Source organism: Anser cygnoides, chromosome 1 (genome assembly GCF_040182565.1).
Source record: "Anser cygnoides isolate HZ-2024a breed goose chromosome 1, Taihu_goose_T2T_genome, whole genome shotgun sequence".
Taxonomy (NCBI): Eukaryota; Metazoa; Chordata; class Aves; order Anseriformes; family Anatidae; genus Anser; species Anser cygnoides.
The window spans coordinates 1,381,264-1,407,867 of record NC_089873.1 but is presented as its reverse complement, the minus strand read 5'-3'; the positions used below and the strand labels follow the sequence as shown (position 1 = coordinate 1,407,867).

At 51.6% G+C, this 26,604-nt stretch overlaps 1 protein-coding gene and 1 long non-coding RNA gene across 2 annotated transcripts; one reads left to right on the top strand and one right to left on the bottom strand.

Moving 5' to 3' along the window:
- The first annotated feature begins 67 nt into the window (after window positions 1–67).
- LOC125182643 (uncharacterized) lies at window positions 68–6,525 on the top strand. The gene is made up of 3 exons (XR_010831503.1): window positions 68–1,449; window positions 2,319–4,882; window positions 6,386–6,525. It is a non-coding gene; the product is annotated as an uncharacterized lncRNA (long non-coding RNA).
- On the bottom strand, window positions 6,131–26,233 carry STRIP2 (striatin interacting protein 2). The gene is made up of 21 exons (XM_066995710.1): window positions 26,068–26,233; window positions 24,792–24,861; window positions 23,843–23,917; window positions 23,617–23,751; window positions 23,335–23,455; window positions 23,001–23,069; window positions 22,801–22,907; window positions 22,562–22,689; window positions 22,098–22,283; window positions 21,294–21,517; window positions 19,952–20,017; window positions 19,231–19,294; window positions 18,572–18,643; window positions 18,265–18,339; window positions 17,511–17,608; window positions 16,780–16,906; window positions 15,294–15,394; window positions 13,694–13,760; window positions 10,261–10,365; window positions 9,841–10,045; window positions 6,131–8,094 (listed from the first exon to the last, which is right to left on the bottom strand). Exons 1-21 carry the CDS (start codon window positions 26,194–26,196, stop codon window positions 7,844–7,846), a joined length of 2,475 nt encoding a protein of 824 aa, XP_066851811.1. The 5' UTR covers window positions 26,197–26,233; the 3' UTR covers window positions 6,131–7,843.
- Window positions 26,234–26,604: the final 371 nt, after the last annotated feature.

Sequence of the window (26,604 nt, the reverse complement as noted above, 5' to 3'; positions counted from 1 at the left end):
GGCTGCCTCAGGAAAAGGGCGGGAAAGAGCTCCCCGCGCTGAGGGGAACGAAACGGCCCGCGGAAGGGCGCTGGAAGAATAAATACATTTTTTTAAAAAAGTACCGCAATAGTTTTTGTTTTAGAGAAAGAAAAGGCGTTTTTTTTTCAAAGGTTGTGGGAAAAATCGGGGTTTCACAGAGTATTAAGTGAGCTTTTGTGTATTTGGGGGCAGAAAGCTTTGGGTTGGGGTATTTGGGGGCAAAAACACAAAATTGCGTTGGGGTATCCCTGGCCTCAGCTTCTGGGCTGTGCTGGAGGAGGCGCAGCTCGCACCTCTATGGTCTGCACAATCGTGGGGTGTGCTCTTAGTTAAACCGGTGTCACGTACCACAGAAACATTTTTAAAAACGACCTCTGATCTGGGCTGAGTTGAGAACCACAGCATCAGAGAGCCGGCATCAAATAGAGCTTGGATGTTTTCTGAAAAATCCCTTAAAGTGATAAAAATAAAGCTGATATCCAAGGTATAAGTGAAGCCACATGAAGTTGAGGTGTCACAGGGAGGAGCAGGCAGCTGAAGGGACGATTTTGGTGCCCTGCACCTTTTTTATTTTTTCATTTTTTATTTTATTTTTTTTTCACAGCCAGGGTACTACTCACAAACACTGTTTTTGTTAAATGCCGTGGAGAGGTTGCGAGGCGGGTTTCTGTTCCACATCCCTCAGCACCAGGCTTTCACTGCTGTGTGCTCCCATCTGCAAAGTGACAGGAGTCCAAAGCAAAAAGTGCAAAAAGTGGAAAGTATCAGGAGCTGAATCACCTTATAAAAAAAATAAATAAATAAATAAAATGTAAAACAAAGAAAAAGCTCGTAATCATTCTATCGCCAAACCCCAACACTTCGATGAGTCTGCCTAGAACCTGGTTCTTCCATTTTTCTCTCAGATATTAGCCTCTTGGAATCTGCTTTCTTGTCCATAAGCCTGTAGAATGCACTTTATCATATTTTCAAACTTGTCTTCAGGTAGGAGCTTGGAATTTAGTGCAGTTTCCTAAGGAAAAGGGGCTTGTACCACCACACGGGTTGCCTGCCCTCCCCTGTGCCATAACTTTCAAACCAGCTCTAACCGAGTTTGACACAAAGCCAAGAGTTCAAATATATTAATTTCCTATGAGTTTCATGAAAATTGTCAGCTGTGCCGAGCGTGGGAGACAGACACTATTAATATCTCGGCTGAGGAAATGTCAGCACAGCTCAGCCCTTCTCTAGTCTGTTTGGCAGCAGCATGTGCTGTTCCTGCAGTGGGGAGGACAAAATGGTATTTAAGGGCAATGGGACGTGAACCTGTAGGAAGACAGCTTTGTTTCAGAATAATTTCAACATAAAAAAAAAAAAAAAGGATTCCCTTAATTTTGGGAGCTGGAAGCTACAAAATAAATTTCAAATGACAGGCATTTTAATGCAATGGTACGTACTGCAGACCTATGTGTATTTTTTAAAAGCTTTTTTTTTTTTTAAATAGAAATGAATTTATTTTATTTATCAGATATAATAGCCGTCCAGCCTTTGTTTTCTCCCTTAGTATGATAATTGTATATATTACAGTGTACTAAATACAAACATTTAAGTAAATCAGCATTGGAAAGGATTGTCGGTAGAAAAAACAATTCAGATTTACAGAGATGCCCTACCATCTTTCCTGCCCTTCCCCTCTTCCTGGCAGCTACAGCTATTGTTGGATTTATTGCAAACATAAATTTCCGTCTCATGTAATTATAATGATTAATCTGCATTCAGTTACTGCTTTGGATGCTGGTAAGTGATGTGGTTAGAAGGTATGCAGACTGTAACGAAGCGTTTTAATACTGATACAAGGGGGGATATACTTGGTTAGGAATGTAGAAGTGCAAGGGGGAACTGGCCAGCTCTATTGCAGGGAGAGTATCTCAGTCAGGTATGCTGAAAATAGGAGGAGATACGGAGAGTGAGCCAGACCTGTGACCTACTAGGTTAAAGCATGGATTAATAAAGAATGACGGATCTCCCAAAAGTGAAAGCAAAAGAAGAGATGAGAACAATAAGGAGAGCAGGGGTCAGTCCGATACATTAAGAGAAGTAAACGTATCAGTGAAAGAAAGGACTAATGTGGTAGGGAGGAAGTTTTTGCAGGAAAATATTTACCTGCATGTGGACTAGATATCAAAAGAGGGCAAAGTGACAGGAATGAGTGCGACTGATAGGCTGCAGCAAAACGTACCTGGTGATGACTAGAGGAAGTCAAAGAGCAAAGGCACAGCTCAGCAAAACACTGGTCTAATGATTATCTCTTTTATCAGGAGGGAAAGTTGAGCCAGGAGTGCAGGCCGAGTGGAGAAGTGAGACCAGGAAACTTTGGAAATAACAACTGGGTCATCACCCGACACCACGGCTGCCATGAAGCCCGGAGAGAGCAAGGTGCTGCTGAGGAGGACAATTTGAAAGGCACTTTTGAAACACGGAATATAAACCATCAGACTTACTTGCCTTGAGGAGGAAGGGACTGAGTTAATGGAAAACAGAAGCTTGTCTTTCTGAAGTAATGTTAGTAATAAAGCGTTTGTGATCAGCTGACTGTCATTACCACAAATATGATGCAGTACCTCTCTCTGAAGCGAGTGGAAATACTTCTCTGTTGTAATCTCGACATGTTACATGCTTCCAAGTATACGTGATAAGACACACAGCCTAGAAACATACATCTCCGATTCTTTTACTTCTCATGGATATTTTATTTGCTCTAGAAAATACTAGCCTTTTCCCTTTCATAACTGCTTTCTGCTGCCGTGAGTGGGATGCAGGTTTTGTTGCACAGGAGAAAGTGCTATTGGAAGGGAATTGCTTTCTGATCAGTGGGGAGTATCAGACTTCACTGAGGCTAATGAGCACGTTACCTCCCTTCTATTCAGACGAAATGATGGAGCAGCTGAACTTCTTTGTCTTCAGCTGCAAAGGAAAATGGGGGATCCTGTTACCCTGTATCATAGACCAAGCTTGTCAGGGCAATGTAGAAGACGAATTGTGGACTAAAGAGGTTCCTTGCCATTTGAAAAGGAACAAGGCCTTGGGCTTTGGTTGGTCTGGGTGCATCCGTGGCTGTTTTTTTTCAGTGGCTGTGTACTAATGCAGCTCCCACATTCTTCGTCGTGCTGCTTATTTCTCTCCCATTCCTGCCTCTTAACAGGCCACAGGCAGTGGAATTGGTCAGCTTTCTGAGATGGAAATAGCCCTGCAAGAAGAACTTTCACTGCTGGGGAAAATCTCAGGGGAATCCTGGTACCTGATCAGAAGGAGCCAAAAAGGACAGAGAAAGAAGCAAAAGAACAAGAGAAAATAGGAAAAGGGTCAGAAACATGGCTCAGAAATACTGTCTGTAGACTTTCTAAGTAAAACACTTTTGAATAAAGCTTGGTATGAATAAAGAAATGATGAACGAATAATGAAAAAATAACGAAAAAATATTTTTGCTATGTTCACGGAAAAATGATTTTATGTAATTTTCTAATCAACAAACCACATGGCATAAAAGAAGTGATCGTAATTATACCCATTGTCTCCTTTTAGCAAAAGCAACTGTCAAGATAACACATTTTACTATTAAGGGTAAAATGAAGTACCAGCAATGACAAGTGTGTCAGAAATTAGATCAAGCGTACAAAAATTAGCCTGCGCAGTCAACTTGTTTTTTGTAAAGATACTTGGAGCTGGCTACAAAGCAAGCTGCTCTTTACAAATGCAAGGGTTTTGATAAATAATTAAGGGAGGTTCCTGCAAACTAGGAGTATAATAAACCTGGCCTCATAAAGACACCGCTGTAGTTACAAATTGATAAATAAAGAGTGCAGCTGTTAGGTCAGGACATCTCACTATCATTATTTTTACAGAAATATTCAGATAAGAAGAAGGAGGGCTATTAGGGTATGGTCCTTTTCACAGAGAGAGTGGAAAATTTACACAGGGGACCGCATCCAACTAGAGAATCAAATGACTGCTGAGACTTAGTGGGAAGAACATACTGCCTTATGTTCTGTATGCCAACAAGTTGATAATATCTTTCTCTTTTTTTTTTAAACAAGCTGTCCTATGTCATGGAATTACTGAAACCCAGTGTCACACCGGCGTGCATCCCTTCCCTTCAGCCCCTCTCCCCTGTCCTTTCCCAGCACTGACCCCAGCTCTTCTTTTAGGACTGGGCAGCTGGTCCCTGCTGAACCGAATGAGAAACGGCTGAGCTGCCCCGCTTTGCCTCGGCTGGGGCATTAATAGGGTCTATCCCTCCACTCAGATGTTCCCTTTCACAACTCTTATGAGAACACAACATCTTGGAGGCCTTTTATCCTTTACTCAAATTTGCAAGGAATCGGTTAACCAGCTCAAAAGTTGCTTATAGAGCACTGAGAGACCAGGAGTGCAATTGCCGGTGCCTTTTATCCCTAGGAAATGAGGCTAAAATTAGGAACAGAAGAATCTTAAGGTACTGAAGATATTGACTTAGCAGCAGCAAAGCTTTCTGCAACCACCTGTAGGCTGAAAAAAAGCTCTGCAGACGCAGTTTCAACGGAAACTGAGCATATGCAACCGTTCCTGGAATCAGGAGTCATGTTTGGGGTAAGATAAGATACGGCTCCTTCAGCTGTACAGAAACCATTAGAAAACTGTATTCTAGAACTTTTCTTTCCTATGTATCAGAATGATTATCCCATAATTGCTGCCTTCTGACTCTTAGGTTTTTAGGGAGAAGAAAATGCTCACTGTGAAGCAAGGACGTTTTAAGCTGCTACCAGCTTGCGGTTTGAGAATTCGTAGCAGGATGGAGACTTTTCTGGTACCGCTGGAGGAGCAGCAGTTCAGGCTGTCAGAGACGGTAAGGGAGTTTTCTAGAGGAGTCTCAGTGAATACACTGCTCGAATGTGTCTAGGGAAAGCCTTGGCATTATTACCTTGACTTGCATCTGTTTGTAACTAGAATAAACTTATTAAAATACAGGTTCCTCTGTTCCTGACAAAATGGCATTTCAGCTGCACGGCTGCTTTGCAGCGTGCTGTGCGGTCTGTAGGGAGACCAGCAGCGTTTATCAGCCTGAGCTGACACCCACATTGCCCCTCTTTCCCAAAGAAACCCTCACAAAGCATGGCCTGTCTCGATAGACGTACAGTCTGTGATAAATCCGTGATGAGAAACAGCATTTAAGTTAAAAGTCTACCTTTCCCTAGTTATTTTTTTACACAGAGGTTCAGTTTTTATATAGAGGTATATCTCCAGGAAGCTTAACTTGTGGTGGTGGAAATTAATAGTATTCAAACATAACAGCTCATACCTCCTTCTACCACAGAGATCCAGGTAAGAATTTGTATTCCTATTCCATACCTCAGAAAAGATGGAAGGCACTGATAAGCTATGGAAACCTCATATGAAGCAGAATTTAAATACAAAATGCAGAAAAATGAACACGATATCAAAGAGAATAACTAGTACCCACACAAACATTGGGTGGAGGAGACACCTGGCGGGGGGGGGGGGGTGAGCCAAATATGAAGGGCTTTTCTAAGTTTCTGATTCTTTAATAATTAATCAGCTCGCTCGTCCCCTTGAAGAAACACCTCCGTGCCCTTAGTTTATTAAGACTAAAAGGATTGGATACTTCGGTAATGCTTCCTTTACGTTCACACTTAGCTGTTAGGAAATAAGACAGTTTTCTAAATCACTCTAAAGCAGAGAATAGCAGAGAAATCATAAAATAAGTGGTGCAGCTGGAAAAAAAATACAGGGACTATTTCAGTGTGGGGTCACCATGAGAAGGCAGGAAAAAAAGAACAGACAAGTGTCCCTTGTGCCAGACCATGTAATACCATGCAGGGTACAGCTCAGCTCTCAGGACCCTGGCCTGTGGGCGAAATGGGGGAAAAACTGCACATTTGGTAGGAAAACCAGATGAATCATCACAGAGAAGATCCTAAACTGTCCAGTTAGTCCTGGGCTCTGTCCCCTAGCACCTGGCTGGAAATAGTAGCATTTATACTACATTTCTACCCCTAAAACAAACAAACAAAATTAACCACCAAAAGCAGCATTTAAATTAAGGTGCACAAAGAAAAAAATTCCAGTAAATGAATGAACTTCAAAAGTTGCTCTGGTTTATTTTGAACAAAAGCCTTTTTGAGCAGGTTTACTAATGCTATTTCATTGAAAAATGTCTTTTGCAAACCACATTAAGGAAACATTCCCAGTTTAATTCTACAGCAATAAGCACGAATCCTGCCATAACAAATACCTGTGATTTTATCACTTGTGCGCTTGCTACGTCGATACAGCTAGAGAGGAGCCAAATTTTGCCCATTTTTATTGACACATTTTTCTTTGACACCAGATCTGGTTTCATAAGGGAGGAAAGGTTAACCCCAGGATTCCCTGTGCTGGACCGACAACGTTTTGTAGAAAAAGGTAAGAATTCTCAGACCCCATCAGGATCCTGAAGGAAGCACGGGGAAGCCCAGCACTAGGGCTGCTGGCCGAGGAGAAGGTAGGCACAGTGCTGAGCAGAAGCTCACCCAGTGGGTTATCCCCTGCCCACGAGGGTTTTTCCTTGTTATAGAAAGCTCTCAGCTCAGTTTGCTATTCATTTTGAGAGCTCTGGACTGCAGCATCTGCTGTTTTCGTCATGTGATGGCAGCAAAGTGTTACCCAAAGCACTCTTCCTTCCCACTTAAAGGAAAGAGCCAAAAACCTGTGCAAAAATCAGGTTATTTTCAGGAAGATGTGGCATTTACTTTCTCCTCTAGGGCTAGAAGGGCTAAAGAGCAGTGAAGAAAGCAACCTGGAAACCTAATGTTGCAGTAATTATCCTTCAAAACCAATCAGCCTGCTGCACTTTGTTTTCCTGCATGGACGTCTTAATGGAGCATCTTGATGGATGAGGAAATAATCCTTTACGTGGCACTTTCAGACGTCTTGTAGTTTGGGTCAGTAACCTCTGTGCCAATAATTCTGGGCTCATTTCAGATGGAGAGAAAGATGGCAATCAATGTCCTCGGCAGCTCTAAGCAACGCACAGCTCACTGTGCATCTTACTCTAATGCAAGTGAATGAAGTGGTGAAGCAAAGTGGAGCAGTGGAAAAGGTAATTACTATCCCTCGTGAAGAATGCAAAATCGTCAGTTGTAGAAGAAAGCCTCCAACTCAGGCTGCACAATCCCAGCAGCAGCGCTGGCCTGGGGACAAGCAGTAATGTCATCGTTTGCCAAGTCAACCTGTCACCTCTGCTCAAGATCGCCACCAAGTGCCACCTATTTTCCACTTCATCAGGGAACCAGGGCACCCTGCTCACAGCAGTAGGGTGTCTGGAGCACGTTCTTGGACATCCGTAACTGGATAAATGAAAACAAATCGAGCGCAGCATGGGGCATTTGGGGGAGATGGAGACTTTCCACTGCTGAGATTCTCTTAGGACAAACTTGCATGCGTGAACCAAGCAAAGGGACAGCCCAGACTCTGATCTCTCGTGCACTGGTGTAAATCTGGAGTGAAAAACAGATGAGGACGCTGCTGACACTGCCACCAGCATGATGCTGAAACCTGGTCCTTGGCCTCTGTGCAGGTCCGTTGCTACCACACGGTCTCCAAGAGGTCACCCCAAAGGGAAGACCTCCAAATAGATGGCAGTTGCGTACCAAGGATGTTTGGGTAGATACAAAGAGGCCTGGCCTCTTTAGAAAGATGGTCACCTTTTTTCCAGCCTTACTTAGGAACCCCCAGGCCCAAAATCACCTTCCTTTCCAGCCCCCGGGTCCTCACCGGGGTGGGACGATGGCAGGTGACGGGGCGGCTCTCACTGGTAGTGCAGCAGCTCTTCCCAGCGGATGGGCTGGGAGAACACCTCCCGCTCCAGCCACAGCTCGTAGGAGCAGTGGAAGTCCTCAGGGAGCTCCAGCCGCTGGCCCAGCACGCTCTGCAGGCAGTTGTCCACCGGCGCAAACTCCGAATCCTGGGGCTTGTCGTATCTCCGGCTGTTGAAGGCTTCGATGTTGGCTCTCAGGGTGCATTCTTCAGACTGGAAGTCCCACGGTCTGGCATCGATATCTAGGTTCAAGAAGAAACAAGACCACGGCGTTGTGGAGAAAATGACTCCGGTACGGTTTGACCAAAAGAAAGGATCAAGAATTTACAGCAGTCATGTGCCTGAACTAAAAAGAGTATTATATTAGCCAGTCAGTTATTCCTAATTCTATGGTAATTATTATTCATAATCAGTTGCTGTTATGCACGCATTTAATTTAAGGTATTTAAATAAAATATATTAAAATCACTTGTAAATTCAGCAGTCAGAAAACTTCATGCAGAAATGCAATTATTTCTGGCCTTCAGCATGGTTTAAGGACTCTGTACCATTACAAAGCTCCTGCTTTTTTTGGAAAGGCCCCACCACTTTTACTGAAGATCTCCGCAGATGTCTGAGGCAGGGATCAAGATTTAAAGCTTATAGCTAAAACCTCACAAATTTACTATAAGCTACTGAAAACAAAGGCTTCTAAATTTTGGGCAAGGTTGGGAAGCTAACAACTGACTGTAATAACCACAATATTTTAAACATCTAATATTATGTAAATATGTACCATTTCCAAAAAATTACTATTTCAAAACTTGGTCTTTATGAGCTTTGAATCTATATGAACCAGCCATTCGCTCCACAAAGGGTCAGCAAATTCACTGGCAAGGTCTCAGCAGTGCTGAAGGGAGGGAGAAGTCCAAGCTGCATCTCAGTCCAGATACACCAAGCTAAAAATAAATCCTTGGGGAAAAACCCTTCCGGATCTCGTCTTTGCAAGCCAAGTGCTGGCACGGCAAAGTGCCCAGGTCAAGAAGCAGCGCCTGCTGAGTAGTGAATTATGCGATCGCGGGCATAAAGAAGTCCTGCTGCTGCATTCAGCCCTGCAGGGAAGATGAGTGCGCTGAGCAAGGCAGCGAGGCGAGAGAAATCCCTGTAAAGGAAAGGGAGTCCCCAGCCTTCCCCAGCCCTCCGGCCCTTGGGCATCTGGGGAACTCCACTAACCTTACAGGGAAATTAAAAATAGCGAGTCTAATTTTGGTTCTTCTGAATCAGTGGCACAGCGGTATCACAACTCTCAAAAGCATACTCGTCTTCGAAAAATAAATTATATCTTTTACAGTAGAAATTAACACCCTAATTATAATGCCTCTCTCCCCTGTAAGGAAGAGAAGATGTTAGGCCTTTACGTCTCGCCCTGTCTCCTTTTCAAACAGGGATGCCACCCAATTTTTCTGTTTAACCCTCTTTAAAAAAAAAGAAGATGTACGCAAAGCAACAGTTCAGGACCATGTTATTAAGCCTTCTAAAAATACAGCTTTAGGCCACGTGTAAGAGCTGTTGAAACAGACCGGCACGTCTTCAGCTTAAGGATCCTCAGCATCCGCCGTTGTTTCTCCGGCGTGCACTGCAGGGTTGCCGCCCAGATCCCAAATCTGTGGCTGCCCCAAGCACACGTTTGGTGCGGAGCAAGTCAGTGCCTTGATGGCAAAAGCCATCGGTTTGGGAGTGCAGAATTGGAGGGCTGGGTTTGGTGGAAATTCGTCTTGAAGACCTCGTGTGACTGTGTCCCAGCCTGATCTCATTATTCCCAACTTCCCTCATGCAATTGGGTTCCTCCTGATGGTGCCGAATGGTGCCTTAAGGCCTCCAAAAAAAAATCCCCAGTGCTGACCCAACCAAGTTTACAGGATCCCAGCAGGTCCTAGGACAAAACACGCCCGAACCCCAACACAACGACTGTGCCGCCGCGTGCAGGATGCGTCCCCGGCTCTGCTCACCGTTGCCATAAGCCCAGTCGTCGTTCATGCGGTGCCGCACCTTCTGGTAGATGGCGGACATGGTTTTCATGTTGCTCTTCCTCCACTGGCGCCCCAGGTACTTGGTCTGGATTTTCAGCAGTTTGAGGACGTACAGCTGCATCATGGCCTGCTTCACCTTCAGCGCTCGCTTCAGTATCGGGGCCGACTTGAAGACTACCAGCATCTGCCAAGAGAGCAACGCAAGTCAAGGCCACGAGCTCAAGGAAGCAAAAAAAATACTGCCTGTGCAGCACTGGGTGCTACCATGTCACACAAACCCCGAGCAGACAGAATAGGGGTGGTCACCATATCCCAAAACTGCTGCAGAGGAGATTTTTTTTCGCAGAGATTGTAAAACTAAGTACTATTTGCAGGAGGAAAAGTATTTCTCCACCCTACCATCGTCCTCGAGTGTTTCCACTTGGTCAGCTTGTTGAGGATCCTCAGCAGGTTGATGCAGGAGAATAAGTTTCTCCAGCAGAACTGGTTGTTGTCTCCGGCCTCCTGCAAGAGGAGAGGGAAGAGGGTAACCCTAAGGGCAGCGCTCAGCAGCTCTGCCCTGTGCAGAATGCCCTCCCTGATGCTCTTCAGTGGCACAAATCTTATTTTGGACGAGCAGCGGAGCCGCCTCCTCGCCTGGGCTATCATCACACCACTGACAGCCCGCAGCTTTTCCCCAGGAAAAATGTTCTGAAAGCCTCAGACAAAAATCGGCATTTTTAGTTTGTATTTGGGTCTAGAAGAGGACCCAAGATAAATCACGTTGCTCTGTCAAGGGGAATATATATTTCGGTAGATTTGTGTTCCTTGTTTTACAGAGCAAATTACAGCCTAGTCATCACCACTGCTTGGAGAACAGCTTCTTGTTAATTATATAAATTAATTCCTAAATTGCCACATGCTTAGAGGAAATATTATGGACAAATAAAAAGAAAAGACAAAATGATGAAGGATGACAAACATTCCTGTTGGGAAGACGGGACGTTTCTGTAACAGAGAGGCTCGCCAGCTTAAGTGCAGCTCCTACGTTTTTTGAAATAGTAGCTGTATAATTTTAAATATTAGCTGTACATCAGCAGCCCCGGCTCTGGCTTGTGTAAACAGTGCTCATGGCACGTTTGAGCTGTAATTCCACCAGCACAGTAACCTGTCTTGTTTGAACAGCACGGAGCACGGCACAAGTGTCCCACAAATAACCTACTTGGGGCTGAGAGCAGAAACGAGTGCTGCTTAATTTATAAGCCACTTACAGCAAGCTGCAGCCTTAACCACAGAAAAAAAAATCCTGTTCACGTTCTGGGCACCCTTGGGAGGAGAATTTGGATGAGACGCTTCTGTCAGCGCCTAATCCAGCTCTGAAGCTAGATTTACCAAGAAAATCCTGCCTGCGTAATACCTTTGTTCTTAAAAGCGAGCACCAAACCCCTTGTTTCAGGAAGCTGGTAAAAGCGCTAGCGTACGTGTAACTTGTAGAGGCCGACAAGAAACAAATCTGCCAGTTGGGAGCACTGTAATGCCGGGATTTGGTAAAAGCCACTCCGAGAAAATGCACTCTTCTGCCAGCAGAGGCTACGTCTGTGCTGGAGGCTCCTACGCAGCAGAGCGCAGAGGCAGGATGTCACCGAGATGCCACCAAAAGGGAGACGGGGACCAGGATGGGACTGAGGAGCCTGAGCCATGAGAGGATGGAAGAGGCCCCTGCTACCCTGCCAGGATTCATCCGCTTCTGATTTACAGCGTGGGAAGAGCAGCAGCTACCGACAGCCAGAGGGTCCCTCCTCTGGGAACGGCGCTGCCGAACGTGTCCTAGTTTTCCGTGGAAGCAAACCAAGCACGCCCTCCTGTATTCAGCCCACTGAAAGCACAAGCTTCTGTTATATCTGCTAAGAAATGTGTTACGGCTGTGATGTTAAAATCAGCGTATCGGGGTTAAAAAAAAAAAAAAAAAAGACAAAACTGCAAAAAATGTTGGCTGAAGAAAAGAAACACAAACACGTGCACAAACACATCTCTGAAGAACCAGGCTGTGTTTTATGCCTATCAAAATGCAGCGTCTAATTAATAGGAATATACCCTGCATCATTTCTAGACACGGAGCCAACCAATAAAAACAAGGAGAAAAAAAAAAAAAAAGAGAGAAAAAGAAAACTGGAACTTAATCGTCTTCTGCCTGAACCTCTCCAAGTAGCTCTGCAGGAGCCCTCCCTAGCAGCAGCCTCGAATTGCCACTTTCCAAGGAGAGGGTTTCAAGGAGAAAAAAGGCAGGGTTAGGTTTCTTCCAGCCAGACATCACATTTTCCTTGAGGGGCTCTGAGATCCTACATTCACGAGCGTCCTCCCAGAGGCATGCACACGCAGTAGCACTCCAGTTGGCTTCGGCACGTCTAATTAAATTAGTCTCTGGCGAGGATAACACCCCTGTATGCTGGAGGGAAGCAGCGGCTGATGGACGGGGCAGTATGTTATGTTTGGACAGCACTGAGCACGGCAGAAATAATACATATATAGGATATATAACAAATAACCTGCCTAGGGGTGAGAGCAGCTCCCAGACTGGGGAGCGGACCCTGCTGGGAAAACGTACCTGTGAATATTTTCCCTAGAAAAGTTAGGTTCTCTCTTAGAGCCACAAAACCTAGCGTGAACCTAAGGACCAGCACGAGCCATCGGAGTGCTCAGTGACACGTCGCTAGGTGCCCCCGTCGGGCCAGGATGCGGCCCGTGGGAGCCCAGCGGGGCTGGCCAATACCCCCGGCCCTGCACAAGGGGCAGGAGCTGCCGCCTCCAGCAGGCACCCAGGGCAGTGTTGGTGGAAAGCACCAAACCGCAGAGCTGTGGAACATCCCGAGCTGGAACGGTGGCACAGCGGCGGCACAGGACCCAGCTGGCCACATGTGACAGTCCCGTGCCTTCCCGTACGTGCTCCGCAGAGGGGTTTTGTGTAAGTTTGGCATAAATCTGGCGAAATCAGCTCACAACAGGGATTTGCATCACGGGAGTGTTGGAACCGTGGTGGACACAGAGCTGATAAATTCATTTTTGCTGCCCCAGCTGCTCGCAGCCTTGGAAGGATTCGTGAGCAACTTTGGCTCATGAAAAACCTTTCACCACGCAAAACCTTTCTTGTTATTTCAGTGGCTGTAACCTCTTCAAAGCTAAGGAAAACAACAGGGGCTTAAGGTTTTAGCAGCCAGGCACCACGCGATCACCCCTGCCGGTGATCAGGCTCCTTCTAAATGCTTCCTGCTGCATTTAGGGTCTCCCTTCCCAATGATCCCCTCCCTGTTAGCCACAAGGCTTGTGCCCGCTCTGTGCCCTGTGCGGGAAGAGCATCGCAGCCCACGTGCAGCCCACGTTGTGCTGCAGTCGTGGCAGTTAGGGACCCTCCAGCGTTAACCTCTCATCCGTACCCATCGTGCTGGCTGGCCTCTGTAATGCTCAGGCTCCTCTCCGCAGGGAATTTGGTTTATTCCTTCATCTACTGGCATCTCACAGAGCGTGAGCGCTGAGCAATTAAAGCCTGGGAGGCAACAGCCTCTGGCTGAAGCCTTTTTAGAAGCAGGCTCTCTAGCTTGGACAAGTAAAAGGGAAAACTCTAAGCCCAACAGATTGTACGGGGTGCACAAAGCTTGCCCGTGCCTCCTGCCCCACCTCCCCATAGCTGGTAATAAGTCAGAATAGGGATGGGAGGAATTTTCTAGTCTGGAGGGGAGGGGAAAAGTCTAATTTGGGACTGAATGGGTATAGAGAGGGCAGAAGTAATAAAACAAAAATCCTTCCTCGCCTTCCCACGTAGAACCATACTGTTACAAGGAGCCTATGTGCTGCTTACCAGGCTTTCTGCAGTGAGCTCAGGCAAGTCGTGGACCGTACAGTGCGGATAATCCAGGACGGAGATGCTGTGGAAGATGGGAAAGGAGGGACTCGTCACAGAACAGGTCAGCATGCGAGCAACTTTTTAGGATGATCTATGAGACCGCGTCCAGCAACCTGCAACGTCTTCCTGCCTCATGCCTGGGGTTTGAGTTGCCAGGGCAGAGCCACCTCTGGTGACAGCATCTGCCCAGCACCGTCAGCATCCTCCCGGGCTCCCAGCACCACCACTGCCCCATGCCTCAGCTTAACGGAGCACACCAAGCCCTCGTGGCTCCCGAGTGTGTCCCAAGCGTGTTAGTGAGGGCTCGGAGGATTTGGATCCATTAAGACATGGCAGATTAGTTATTCGTACGGACACACACACACAAAAAAACACAACACAAAACCAAGCACATACGAAAAGCAGATCTTGGGTTAAAATGCAGACATCTGGCAGAATATTACCAGCAAGAAAATGCACGGTAAGGGCATCAGGTCTTTCCTGGCCTTCTGGGTTTATTGACTTTGTAAAAGTAGCCAAACAAAAATTTTATACATATTTTATATAAATTATAAATTAGATAGTTATAAATTATATTAGATAAGTTTTATATAATTTGATAATTTATATTAATTTATATATTATATATATTTGTTTGGCTATGTATATTATATATTAAACAATACATAATATAATATGCATAGTATATATACTACATATATGATGTATATAATATACAATATATAATATGTACATATACACTCACTGATGCTATCTATGTCCCAAGACGTGCAGGGATCTAAACTGAAGCCTGCACTATCAGTCTCGCAGCTTCAGTCCTTCCATCCACTTCTTTGCCGCTTGCTGCTTTTAAGTCCAGCAGCTGAGCCACAGCTCAGCCGCCACCAAGCCAGCGGGAATTCAGGGTAGAGACACAAGGTCTAGAGATGCCCTAAGTCAGGCTAAACCTCTTGTGGACTGTCTACGGGGCCGGATGCTCCTCGTGGGCTCCCAGGTGCCACAGCCCGACACAGGGCACGGAGCAGATACAACCCTGACGTCCCAGCGGGAGCCCACGGCTCAGCGCCGCACGCCACCCAGGTACTAGCATCGCTGCTGCCACCTCCCATCCTGACATCGCCAGGCTCAAAAGGGAAAGGCAGCGACAACTACGTGAGACCTGAGGGAGTCGGGAAAGCTGAATTTTGGCTATAAAAAGCAGAGAAGGCACAGAAGGCTCTGCCCCACCTCGCCTTTGTGAAGCTGTGGTCCACAGATGCCCAGGGGCAAAAAAAAAAATGCTTTCCAGGAGGCCACGCAGAGATGAAAACCAGCCCAGTGACAGCGAGATGGGTCTGGGCATACCTCAGCAGTGAGGGAGAGTCTGGAATCCCCTGCCCCATTTTCCCCATCGGGCAGGGGGGATTTGCACCCCTCCGTGCAGTGCAGAACCCGCTGCCCCAAGCCACTCTGGGGCCAGCGGTCACTCAGCCCCACCGCGTGTTCATGTGTTTGGGGTCTTCATGCACATTCCTCCCTGCTCCACCACCTCTCTCTTCCCCAGCAGTGGCTGTACCTGTTTTTGGCAGTGATATAAGACATGATGTTTTGGTTGAAGAACTTCAGGATCAGCGGGATGCAGTTGGCAAACACCAAATGCTGGGACACGTACTCAAACTGAGGAAGAGAAGTGAGATGGGTCAGCGTTAGCGGGAGCAACAGGAGCGTATGCTGGGAATGGAAACCCATTTCCAGTTGGAAGCACCACAGCCTCGATGGTTTGCTCTAGACACCCAGCAGACCATCTTCCCCATGCAGAAGTCTGCTGTAAAAGGCTTGCACCATATACAACAACTCCCACCGGCGGGGATATTGCATTTGCCATACTGTGGACATCCAGCCTCTGTGTTTTAGGGATAGCCTCCGTTTAGGGACAGCTGCACCTAGTGTGTGCAGGTCACTTTTCAAGATCAAATCTGCAACAAAATAGTATATGGGGAAGGAGGAGATAGAGCTACTAGGAGAGAAATTGAGAAATTCCTACTGCAGCACATGCTAACCCAGCCCCTTTTTAAATTTCGACTGAAAAAGTACCCTTACCTTCTTGTACGCTTTTAATTTCTCTCCCTCTCTAAACGTTAAAAGGCCTGGGTCTGCATAACACAACACATCTCCACCGCCCTCTAAAGGAGGGATACAACCAGCAGCAATCTCCCGTTCACGCAGCCCACGCCGTCCGACCCCATCGCATCCTGCCCTGCCCAGCCTATCCATGCCTCTCACCATCCACATCCAAAACCAGGAGGAAGGAGCAGATTGCTCCCACACCTCAGAAAAAAAAAAAAAAAAGGAGGGGGGGGATACAGGAACCCACAGCAAAGGCAGGATTGGAAAATTTGATTTTTTTTTTCCATTTTACCCAATCCAATACATGGATTTCTATTTAACCTCATATATATATGTACATATATCAGTGGGCTTCATAAAACGGATGGATTTGATGGCTTTGCACCACGTGGAAACCTCTTAAATAACAAACAAACAGAAAACCGCCACCTATTTAACAAAATTCAAATTGCATCTGGGACCCTGACCTTCAGCTCTGCTGAAACCGGAGCCCCCAGAGCTTGACCCTGCCGAGGGGCAGAGGACCAGGTTGGCTGGCCTCACGAGGTCCCACCCAGCACCACCTCTCGGCACTGGAGGGTCTTGCCTAATCCCTATTCCCATCCCCTTCTGCCAGGGAAGGCTCTTTCTTGTGAGATCTCTGGAATTTTAACCCGATCAGCCACAGCGTGAGTTTTCCCAGCACTCTGGGAACTCGTTCCACGTGGGTGGAAGTGATTCCGTCAAAACACAGCCAAAGACATACGGCAGGCAGGTTATCCCTGCACGAGTAACGCTACAAAAAACATGTCCTAGGGCTAGGGTTCATCTCTCCAGAAAAGCCACCTGCAGCTCCCCACGGACACAATTCCTGGAGAGGTCCTCCACAAGAGCACCGTGGGACACATCGGCTGCACAAGCGGCTTGGCAGTGGCCGACCCCTTCTCAGCGCTCACCTGGTAGATGTGGTTCAGCTTGAGGTGCTTGAGGAGCAGCAGCAGCAAAGCCGAGATGCTCTTCACGATAATCTCCTTGTGCCTGTTCACATCGATGCCCAGCTTCATGCTCTGCAGGACGGTGATGCTGGGTTGGAGGGAAAGAAGGTAAGGGCGCAGCGGGTACACGAAGGGACTGGCGCACTCGGATCCATCTGGAGCGGCTCCGCAGGGACCTTCCAGGTCTTGTTTCTATCCCCTTCTGCCCGTTGACACCAGAGTGTGTCAAGAAAAGAAGAGCTGATTGCCCTCGGCCAGCAACCCTGGGGAGCAGCGTGGAGGATGCCTACCACATGCTCACGGATAGTTACGACTTGCCTCAATTAGTGTGATTTCATGATTTGTGTCAATTAGCTAGAACAGCACAGAGGGCAGCTGACTGCGCTCGAACCCTTACACCCCCCCCAAGCCAGTGTTCATTTCTGTGGCTTTCACCCCTCTTCCCCAGCAGCAACAGAAGAATCTCGGAGTCATGTAGGTTGGAAAAGACCTTCAAGATCATCGAGTCCAACCATCAACCTGACCTACCGCATCCCGTCACTAAACCACATCCCAGTAGCTTGGATCTATCCAAAGAGCCATCCCCAGACCTGGAGCCCCCTGAACCTCTTGGCAAACCCCAACTCTCCCACTTGGTCCAAGACTTCACATCACAGCGGGGACAGCTGGTGGCCACCTCCCTGGGGACTTACGGCATCTCTTCCGGCAGCACGTCTGCCAGGATGTTGATGGAGTCGGTCTTGGCTTTGGAGGTAGGCGCTGCAGCAAGGAGGATCTTCAGCAGAGCTATCTGCAGAAGAGGGCAGGTGTGGAGGGATGGTCTTGGGAAGGGGGAAGTCCTTCCTTCGCCTTCACTTGCTGGAGCTGGACAACTTCAAGCCAACTCAACGGGATTTCAGCAGCCCAAGCTCCACTCATGGTGATGGACTGACTATGCCAAGCCTCAACCTTTACACCCTGGGCAGACAAGCCAGTTGCACCTCTGGCTTGGCATTACTTGATGGACCTGACCGCTAGCAGTATGGATAAATTAATGCAAGAGTCGCCTGGAGCTTAATGCATTTAAATCTGTTTGTCTCTTCCCATGGATGCAGGGCACGCGCCCACTAACATCACAAGGTAGCTGAATTTTGGGACGCACATTGTACTGTGTGAGAATCTCTTGGGGCCACGGGAAAGCTGCAAGGGGTGTCCCCATGGGAACATCACACCTTACAGACTCCCCATTAGCTGTTAAAAGCACTCCCCAGGTTGGTTTGTTCGCAGAGCCACCCAAAGCGACACGATGGGGCAGTTTGGTTCCTGCTCAAGGGACCCCCGACGTCCAGAGCTTGTTTCTTGGGGTCAGACGATGCCTGCACCCACGCACAACGGCTCGTCGGCTCGCCGTTTGGCACCATTCCCCGCTCACAAATTCGTTTTTACTTTTAAAAAACACGGGCTTACCATATACTGGGGGAGGTTGTACAGCATGGCCCGATACAAGATCTCACAAGGGGTTTCTTGGACTTCCTCTTCCCCCTGTAGCACAGAGAAATATTAGAAACAAGGGGGAAAAAGTATTTCTGGTCTGCACAATTGAGGTATGTCAGTCACATCACTAAAACCTAACTTGAGGACTTAATGATTTGGTCACGATACGGTGTTTTAGAGCAAGGAGCATCCAAGGTGTGTTTAAGGATCAGGGAAAACGTGTGGATTTCTGTGAATTTCTCCACGTGTCCGTTTAGTGACGGGGAGCACATCTCCTTACCAGAGACATGGGGCACTTCTCCAGCTCCTCCTCGTTCTTGATCTGGACGTCTGAGATGGAAATGTACTTGTGCTGGCAAAATACACAGAGGCAGAGAAATTCCACAGCTGCGGGAGGGAACACTGAGCAGTGACAACACCTGTGGCGTTCATTCGTATCCGAGGTAAGCGCACAGGTCACAGCACACACGTGGAGAACTTCTCTTTGCAGAGGACAGCCCTCTGTCCCCGAAGCCCCTCACCCATCATGCTTGTGATTGCTTCCACCTACTCCTCCTAGGATCTCTCCACAAGCAAATGGAAAGCTCAGGCTCAGCGTGTCGTTGCACATCAGCTGAAGAGGAGCAGAGGACTGAACGTGCATGAATCATTTACGGTGCGCTGAGAGAACACGTGAGTAACTTGAAGCTCCTTGCGAGTGCTGTGGCACGAAGTTAATGCACGCGAAACTTGATGCCCTGCAGTCCCTCTAGGGCCCTGGTGATCTTGGCCAAAGATTTCCCCACCTCTATGAGATCCCCATGGGTGTGATCCCTCCTCAGAGCATCTGCTGAGTGCCAGTGAGCACAGATAGCATGGGGTGAGGCTGGACCAGCTGGCAGCTCCCCAGGGCTTTCTGGGCTGCTTCACCCGAACGCTGCGCACGGCGCGATGCCTTACCTGCTTCAGCGTCTTCACGCTTTCGTGAATCGGCCGTGGCAGCCCTATCAGGGTCTCGGTGTCTCTGGAGGGGAGGACAGAAGGTAAGTACAAGGCTGGGGAGGTGATCCCGGTGACTTCCATCTCACACGAGGTGAAAGGAGGGAGCCCATAGCCCACCGAACGCAGCCTGGATGGGTGGGGAGCTGGGAGAGGTGTTGGTGTGGGCTGCCCACCTCCCACCTCCTCCCCGGCAAAGTCTGCATGAGAGAGGGCTAACGCTGGGCAAAGGATTTGGGTGAAAGCAGATCTCTGTCCTGACCGTGCTCAGCACCACCCCTACAAACCAACACATCCTGTACACCCTGCTGGGCCCGTGCCAGGATGACTACGCTCGCAGCTTGGTTTGTTCGGAGCGGGTAATTCGCTGGGGATATCGGATCACCCAGACTCCTCCCCTCAACGTGGGCTCTTGCTCGGGACAGGGGTCACTTATTCTGGGCTAGGTCTGATTTTTAATAGAAGGAGGTCCCCAGAGGCCAGCATCCCCAAGGACACGTTCTAATAATGCTGAGCGCAGTGCTGCAGCCCCAGCAAAACCCAGCGCTGCTCCGCGTCGTCCCAGGGACGATTTAGGGTGGCTGAGCGGAGAACAGCCGAGCTCTGTGGGTTAAATTGCAGTTAAATTGCATCGATGGGAGCTAGGGGACAGCTCTGTTGGCCCTGCGCACGTGACACTCACTGTCCCAGAGTGAAGCCGATGAATTTGTTCCTGCTGGCCTCCAGGAAATGCTCGATGTCCTTCTGTCTGATGGAGCAGCAGAGAAACAAAAACGAGAAGGGAGGAAAAGAGACATTTATCAGAACGCAGCCTCCGCTGCCTAGAAAGAGCTCCCAAATGGGGCTGGCAAGAACCTTTTAGCTTTCTAGGATCGATTTCTCGAAGTCTTAATAGCTGCTGGCTACAGCCACCGTTGCTCACAACGTGAGCCAAAACCATCTGCATTTGCCGAGCAGCTCCACGGGAGAGTGCAAGTAAACGGCGAGCGGTTTCCTATGACCAGGAACTCCTTGCACAACTTCTCTGCCCTGAGCACATGCAAGTAGCACCTGCTCCTTTGGGGCAAACAAACGTGGTCTCCACAGCCTCGCAGAGCGTGTGCTGCTACGGGAGAGACCGCTGACATCTCGTCCGCCTCGGGCATCTTGCATGAGAACGGCTCGGGTCTCGGCGCAGCAGAGATGGGAGCCGAGGCAGGGAGAAAAACGGCCGGATTCCCAGGCACCAGCCAAGAAAAACAAGGGTCATTTGATTCCGAAGCCGAGCGTGTTGACGCGGAGCACAATGGCACCACGTGTGCAGGGACCCACGTGGGAAACGGCTTCTCGCTGCGTCCCCCCAGGAGCGCTGCGGATAGAGGCGCTTAACCCCTCACTGCCCCCACAGCGGAAAGATGTATTTGCTCCTGCGTTTTAAAGACACTGGATTAAATCCAGGCTTCAGATCAGCAGCAAGAAGCTCGCATGGATTTGAAGGAGAGGGCAGAGGGTCACCCTTTTTTCCTAACCCTCCTCCATACCACAGGTAGCAGGATTGGCCTTAGGAAGGGAAGGCACTATGTTTTATCAGCTGTATTTCTCCCATTTCTCACCCTACGAGGCCACTCAAGAAGGCTTCATTTGGCAACACAGGGGTCCCACTCAGCGAGCAGGAGCCCCTTTCATTAACCAGATGATTAATCAAGGACCCTGCCCTACCAAGACCCATCGGTGCCGGCTGGGACAACTCGCCCTGCTCCCAGCCCATGGGCCCTGTTCCCATAGAAATTCATTCCCAGTGCCCCTGGGGTTTCCAAAATGGGATTTCCACTCCTTGGCCGGCCTTGGCCAAACTTGGCTTGTAAAGTCAAGCTAAACCCAGCCCAGCAAGGGCCAACTGAGACCGAAAAAGAAGTGGAGTCACCTCAGCTCGGCTTGCCAGGAGCCAACAAACTTGCCACAGGCAGATATTCAGCCTGTAATGAGCTCCAGGACAGGCAGCTGGTAGGACTGGGGAGGATGGCAATGAAACCAGCTGGATTTACCTGACTTTGGGGGCCCAGGGGAGGCCTTTGGGGAACGACACCCTTTCAATAGGTGCGCGCTGGGCTGGCACCATGGGGATAATCGCATCCCGCTCCATCAGGTCCAGCTCCCCCTCAATCCCGCTGTCCACATCATCGCTCTCTTCTTCATCAATTCCTGCTTCATCATTCTTGAAGGGGTCTCTCTCGTTGTAGATATCCAAACTGTCCTGCTTCATCAGGGGCTGCAGCAAAATGGGATGGAGAAATTGAAGTCACACCACAGATTTCATTTCCCTCCCAGCCACCGGCATCAGACATCTCCATCCTGGAAGGGCTGAAATCCCAGATGTTCCCTGGGTGAGGATTTCCCTTCTATCTGTTGCCACCAGAGTCTGGACAAGGAACAAGCTCCCTCTGTGCCTCTAACCTTGCTGCTCTGGGAGGTGTGGCCCCATTTTCCATCTTAACTGTTGGAGCTACTGCCCGATATCTCCCCCTTAGCACAAGAAGTGTTTTCATCCTCTGACCGTAACCCTGCAATGCCAAGAACTGAGCTAAAGAAAGACGAGCCTGCTGCGAGCAGCTTGGTGCTCAGCACTTATCAGCCTTTTGCCATAGGGTCAGGACGTCCTCTCGCTTCCTCCGGATCAAGCACATCACAGGGCTGATCTGCAGCAGCTTTTATAAGCTGAGAAATGCATGAGCGCTTGGAGGGGGAAGGAAAACGTGCTCCCGAGCACAGGCTGGCTCCCTGAGCAGGAGAAAACCCCTCCCCATGAGAAAACCCTGGTCCACGTCCCGGGAGGACGCGCTCGCCCTTACCCGCCGGCTCCGGTGCCCGCGCTTCTGCTGCTGCTGCTCCACGAGCTCGATGCAGTAGGTGGGAGGCGAGGCGGCGCGCATGCTGCGCATCACCTGGATGCTGTCCTCCGGCAGGGGCGGCAGGCCCAGCTCCTCCCTCTTCCTCACCTTCATCGCCTGCAGGGCTTCAAATCCTCCCAGCGTGAACTAGGGACCAACAAGAGAGGTGACGGAGCAGGCAGGGGAGGTCCCTCCCGCGCCGCGCGGCTCTTCGGGGCTGCCCGGGGAGCAGCGGCTTGAGGCCATCGAACTGAAGAGCTGAGGATGGAGAAACCTCACCCCAGAGGGAACCGTTCACCTCGGTCAGCCTCTTGTGCCACCCTAAATAACCCCGCCGTGGCTGCACTGAACAGTGGGGAGTGTCCGGGCCGCACAGCGCCGTTCCCAGAATTATCAGGTTCTGGGAAAAGAAGGTTTTCACGCACCAGGAGCACCTTCCAGAGCAGGAGCAGGACCTTCTTCATGGGGAAGTGGGGAGCGTGGCCACTGCAGAACTTGGTCACCATCGTGAAGAGCAGAAGAGCAAACGGCTCTTCGGTGCGCACGGGGAACCCTGGAAGGGAGAGGGACCAGGAGCGGGTTTAGAGCCCCGTCCCCGAGGTCTCCCCACGGAGCTGGGGCAGCAAAGGGACCTCGCTGGCGCACGATGAACCCCGAGGCTCACCCAGCTCCATCCTGAAGGTCTCCCGGCAGGTTTTCCACTCCGGGGGATCCGACTCCTGCTCCACGCGGATGTTCTCCACCATCAGGTACATGACGCTGAGCAGCACCCTGCCGGGACAGCACGGCGGGGAGGTGACGCCGGGTCCCCAGCGCTTGTCCCTGATGCCGGCCCCACGGCTGGCAGGGGGCAGAGGGGGGTACCTGAGCTCGGTGCTGTCGGCCAGCGAGATGGCCGGCTTCCGCAGGGCGCTGCTGCAGGCCTGGCTGTTGCTGCAGGGCAGGGGAGGGAAGAGCTCAGCACCAGCCACCAGGCACTGGCTGCTCCTCACCCCCGGCCCCAATCCCAGCCCCAATCCTAGCCCCAATCCCAGCCCACGGCCCTGGAGGTGGAGACGCAGCACTCGGGGCTGTGCCACGACTACGGCACCTTGCTGGTCCGCGGTGAGGAGGAGGAGGATGAAGAGGGGGGAAGAGGAGGAGGAGGATGGGGAGAAGAGGAGAGTGAGGAGGGCGAGGGCAGCGCAGGTCCTCTCACTCGATCTCCATGTTGAGCAGCTCCAGGAAGGCGGTGAAGGTTCCCAGCTGGTAGAGGAGGAAGCTGTTGTGCCGAGACCAGTGCAGGACATCGCCTTCGTTATCGCAGTCTCCAAACACGCCTGGAGAGGCCCCAAGGGAGGCAGTGGTTAGGAGGAAGCTGCTTTGGAGGCCCCGGGGCCATCCTGGGAAGGAGCTTTGCTGCACCGAGCTGGCACAGGATTGCCACCCAGAGATGACATTTCTCCCAAACCTCCCGCCGGAGCCAGGCAGCGGTCCTTACCCTGCGCCAGGTACAGGATGGCTCGTGCTACCTTGAGCCTCTTGTCCCTGTTGACCACCTCCAGCCCATCCAGCAGGTGCATGACGTAGGCCTTCTGCTGCGCCCTGTCCAGCTCCAGCCACCGCCGTCCCCGCACTGCGAAGGGGACACGACCACAACCACCAGGCGGGTGCCGGCTGCGGCGGGGCAGCCCCAAGCCACGGGGCGCTGAGCCTGGAGCCAGTACCTTGGGTGTGAAAATCCTCCTCGAAGCATCTCCTGTTGGTGCCGAACTCGGGCTCCTCGGTGTAGCTGTACAGCTCTGATGGATCAAAGGGGTCGGCAGTGAGCCGGGGGCTTCCCCCTCCTCATCACCACCGAATTCCTCGTGGGGCTCTGAGATGTCCCCATGTGCCCGAGGAAATGGGGCAGAGATCTCAACTTGTCCCTGGGCCCTTCTGTAGCTCCACCGGGCACCTGGTACCCACCCAGCACTACCAAATTCATCATTTGCAGCCCTAATTCGCAGCCGGGGGTGGAGGCTTTGTGCCCGTGGGGCAGCAGGGAGGGCAGTGCGGGTACCCAACTTGCCATAAAATCCGACAAAATCAGAACAGGACCCGCAGCCCTACGGAGCCCCCCACACAGCCGCATGATGCTCTGGTCTCATCAAGCCTCGCTGCAGCTGCAGCTCCGGTTTCTGTTCCCCGGGGCTTTTCCCCCTCCTCTTCCTCGCCCCTGGGCCGTTCCCACGCCCCTGCCCCGCTGCATCTGCAGCACCGTAGGGGTTTTTGGGGTAAATTTCTGTCTCGGTTCAGTCAATTTGCAAAGGGAGGGACTGCAGAAGCACCCGTGCAGCCAGGCAGAACCTGCACTGATCTCACGCTGAGCGGCTCTGGGGTTGTGGCACCTGCACACGGGGCTGGACCCGGAGGGACGCGGCGTTGTGCCCGTTCCCATATAATTCCCACAGCCCTAGGTAATTCCTACAGCAGCACCGTGGGGGACCCCGGCAGTTTTGGGGTGGAAGCAGCCCGAGTCACTGCCCCGCGGGGAGACGTGGGAGGGGGCCATAAACTGCTAATAAAAACCTCGTGCTCTTTTAACACCAGGATGGTGCTACCCCATAACCACCTCCCACCCCACAAGGACACCCGTTAGAGCAACACAGCCCCGAAACACCCCGCTGGTCCCACCTGACAGCTCCGCGCCGTGGCCGTCGGCGTCCCCGTATCCAAACTCCAGGTTGGGGCAGTCCAAGGAGCCCTGCGGAGAGCAGCGGGGGTGAGTGGTGGGCGCAGGGGGCTCCCACGTCCCGGGGGGGCCGGTCGGGAGCCATCGGGACGGGGCTGCGAGGCCGCTCGGGGAGCGCGGTGCTGGCAGGGTTTGTGACGGAGCTCCCGCAGCCGCCGCAGCGGGGACTCGTGTGTTGAGGATCTCGGCTCGGGTCCCCAGGGCTTGGCCGGGCCGTTTGGCACGGGGCAGATTTGGGGAGGTGCGTGTAAAAATAGCGCTCCCCGGCCCCAGCAGAGCCACGGCAAAGCCTGGGCAGGACCCAGGCAGGACCCCCCCGGGAGCTTTTTGCCTTCAGAGCCCCACACGTGCTCCCCATCCCTCCTGGCTTAAAACGGGGGCTGGTTTGGAGCCAGGGCACCCATGGGGGATGCAGACCCCGCGCCCTCCCCATCCCCACGCCAGGTTTTGGGGTGCCCGGTGCAGGGGGGGGCTGCAGACCCCAGCCCCGCAGCGGCTCCCGAGGAACTGGAGCGTGAAACCTGGCGGAGGAGCGCGGAGAAGGCGCAGTGGCTGGACACGCAGCTGGGCAATAAGCGTGAAATAAAATAAATAATAATAATAAAAAAAAAATCGATAAAAAACGTGAAATAAATGCCCTTACCATCAGCTCCCCTCCCGTGTCCCGGCACCCTCCTGGCAGCCAGGCTGGGACCGGGGCGCGTTGTCCCCGTTAATTGTCCCCGTTAATTGTCCCCGTTAACACCGATGTCCCCCCCCCCCGGGATGCGCAGCGCAGATCCCCGATTTCTGCCCAATTTCTGCCCCGGTTTCTGCCCAATTTTTGCAGCCTGGCAGAGGAGTTGCGGAGCCCGGTGGGGGCGAGGGGATTCGGGGAGCCGGGCGGCTCCGGGAGCGGGGGGGGGCGGAAAGGCGAAGCCCGGAGCCCCCCCTCGGGCACCGACCCCGGGTGGGCACCCAGGGACCGGGTCCCCCCCCGCGCCCTGCTCCCGGGGGTCCCCTGGGGGGGCTTCGTGGTGCCCGCGGACCCCCTCCCAGTACCGGGGGGCTGCGGGGGGGGGGGGGGGGCCCTTCGGGACCGAGCCCCCCCAGACCCCTCCGGACCCCCAGAGACCTCGAGCCGGCACCCAGAAAGCCTCGATCCGCACCCCCAAGCCCGAATCGTGCCCCCCCCCCAGCCCGACCCCACTTTGGGGCGCCCCCCCCCCCGGTCCTTACCTCGGATTCCTTCCGCTGCCCCCTGAAGAGCTCCCGGCGCTGGGGCTGGGGCTGGGGGGGGCCCGGCCGAGCCCTGCCGGGACCCGGACCCGGACCCGGACCCGGACCCGGCGCCGCCGCCGCCTCCATGCGCTGCGCGCCCCCCCCCGGGTCCCCCCACCCCGGGGCAGCGCCACCGAGCACGTGGGGGCCGGGCTCCGGGCCACGCCCCCCCGCTCCTATTGGTCTGCTGGTCCCCGGGGGCGGGGCCGGAGGACACACCCCCGCCACGCTATTGGTGGAGAAGGGGAAGGGGGCGGGGACAGCAGAGGGGTGGGGTGGGGAGGGGCGGTGCTGGGGGGGGGGGGGGGGGCATGGGGGCACCCCGGGGTGCTGGGGGGTCATGGGGGTGTTGGGGTGCAGGGGGGGACCTGGGGGCTTTGGGGCACCCCGGGGTGCTGGGGGAGTGGGAGGAGGGGGGCTGGGGTGCGGGGGGGGGGGAGCTATGGGGCACCCTGGGGTGCTGGGGGGGGGGGAGGGGGGCTTTGGGGCACCCTA

Coding starts and splice junctions, on each gene's coding strand:
- STRIP2 (XM_066995710.1), bottom strand. CDS start 26,196: ATGGAGGCGGCGGCGGCGCCGGGTCCGGGTCCGGGTCCGGGTCCGGGT. Junction 20,018..21,293: donor CCCTGGGCCCCCAAAGTCAG/GTAAATCCAGCT, acceptor CTGCTCCATCAG/ACAGAAGGACATCGAGCATT. Junction 19,295..19,951: donor ATCGGCTTCACTCTGGGACA/GTGAGTGTCACG, acceptor CCTCCCCTCCAG/AGACACCGAGACCCTGATAG.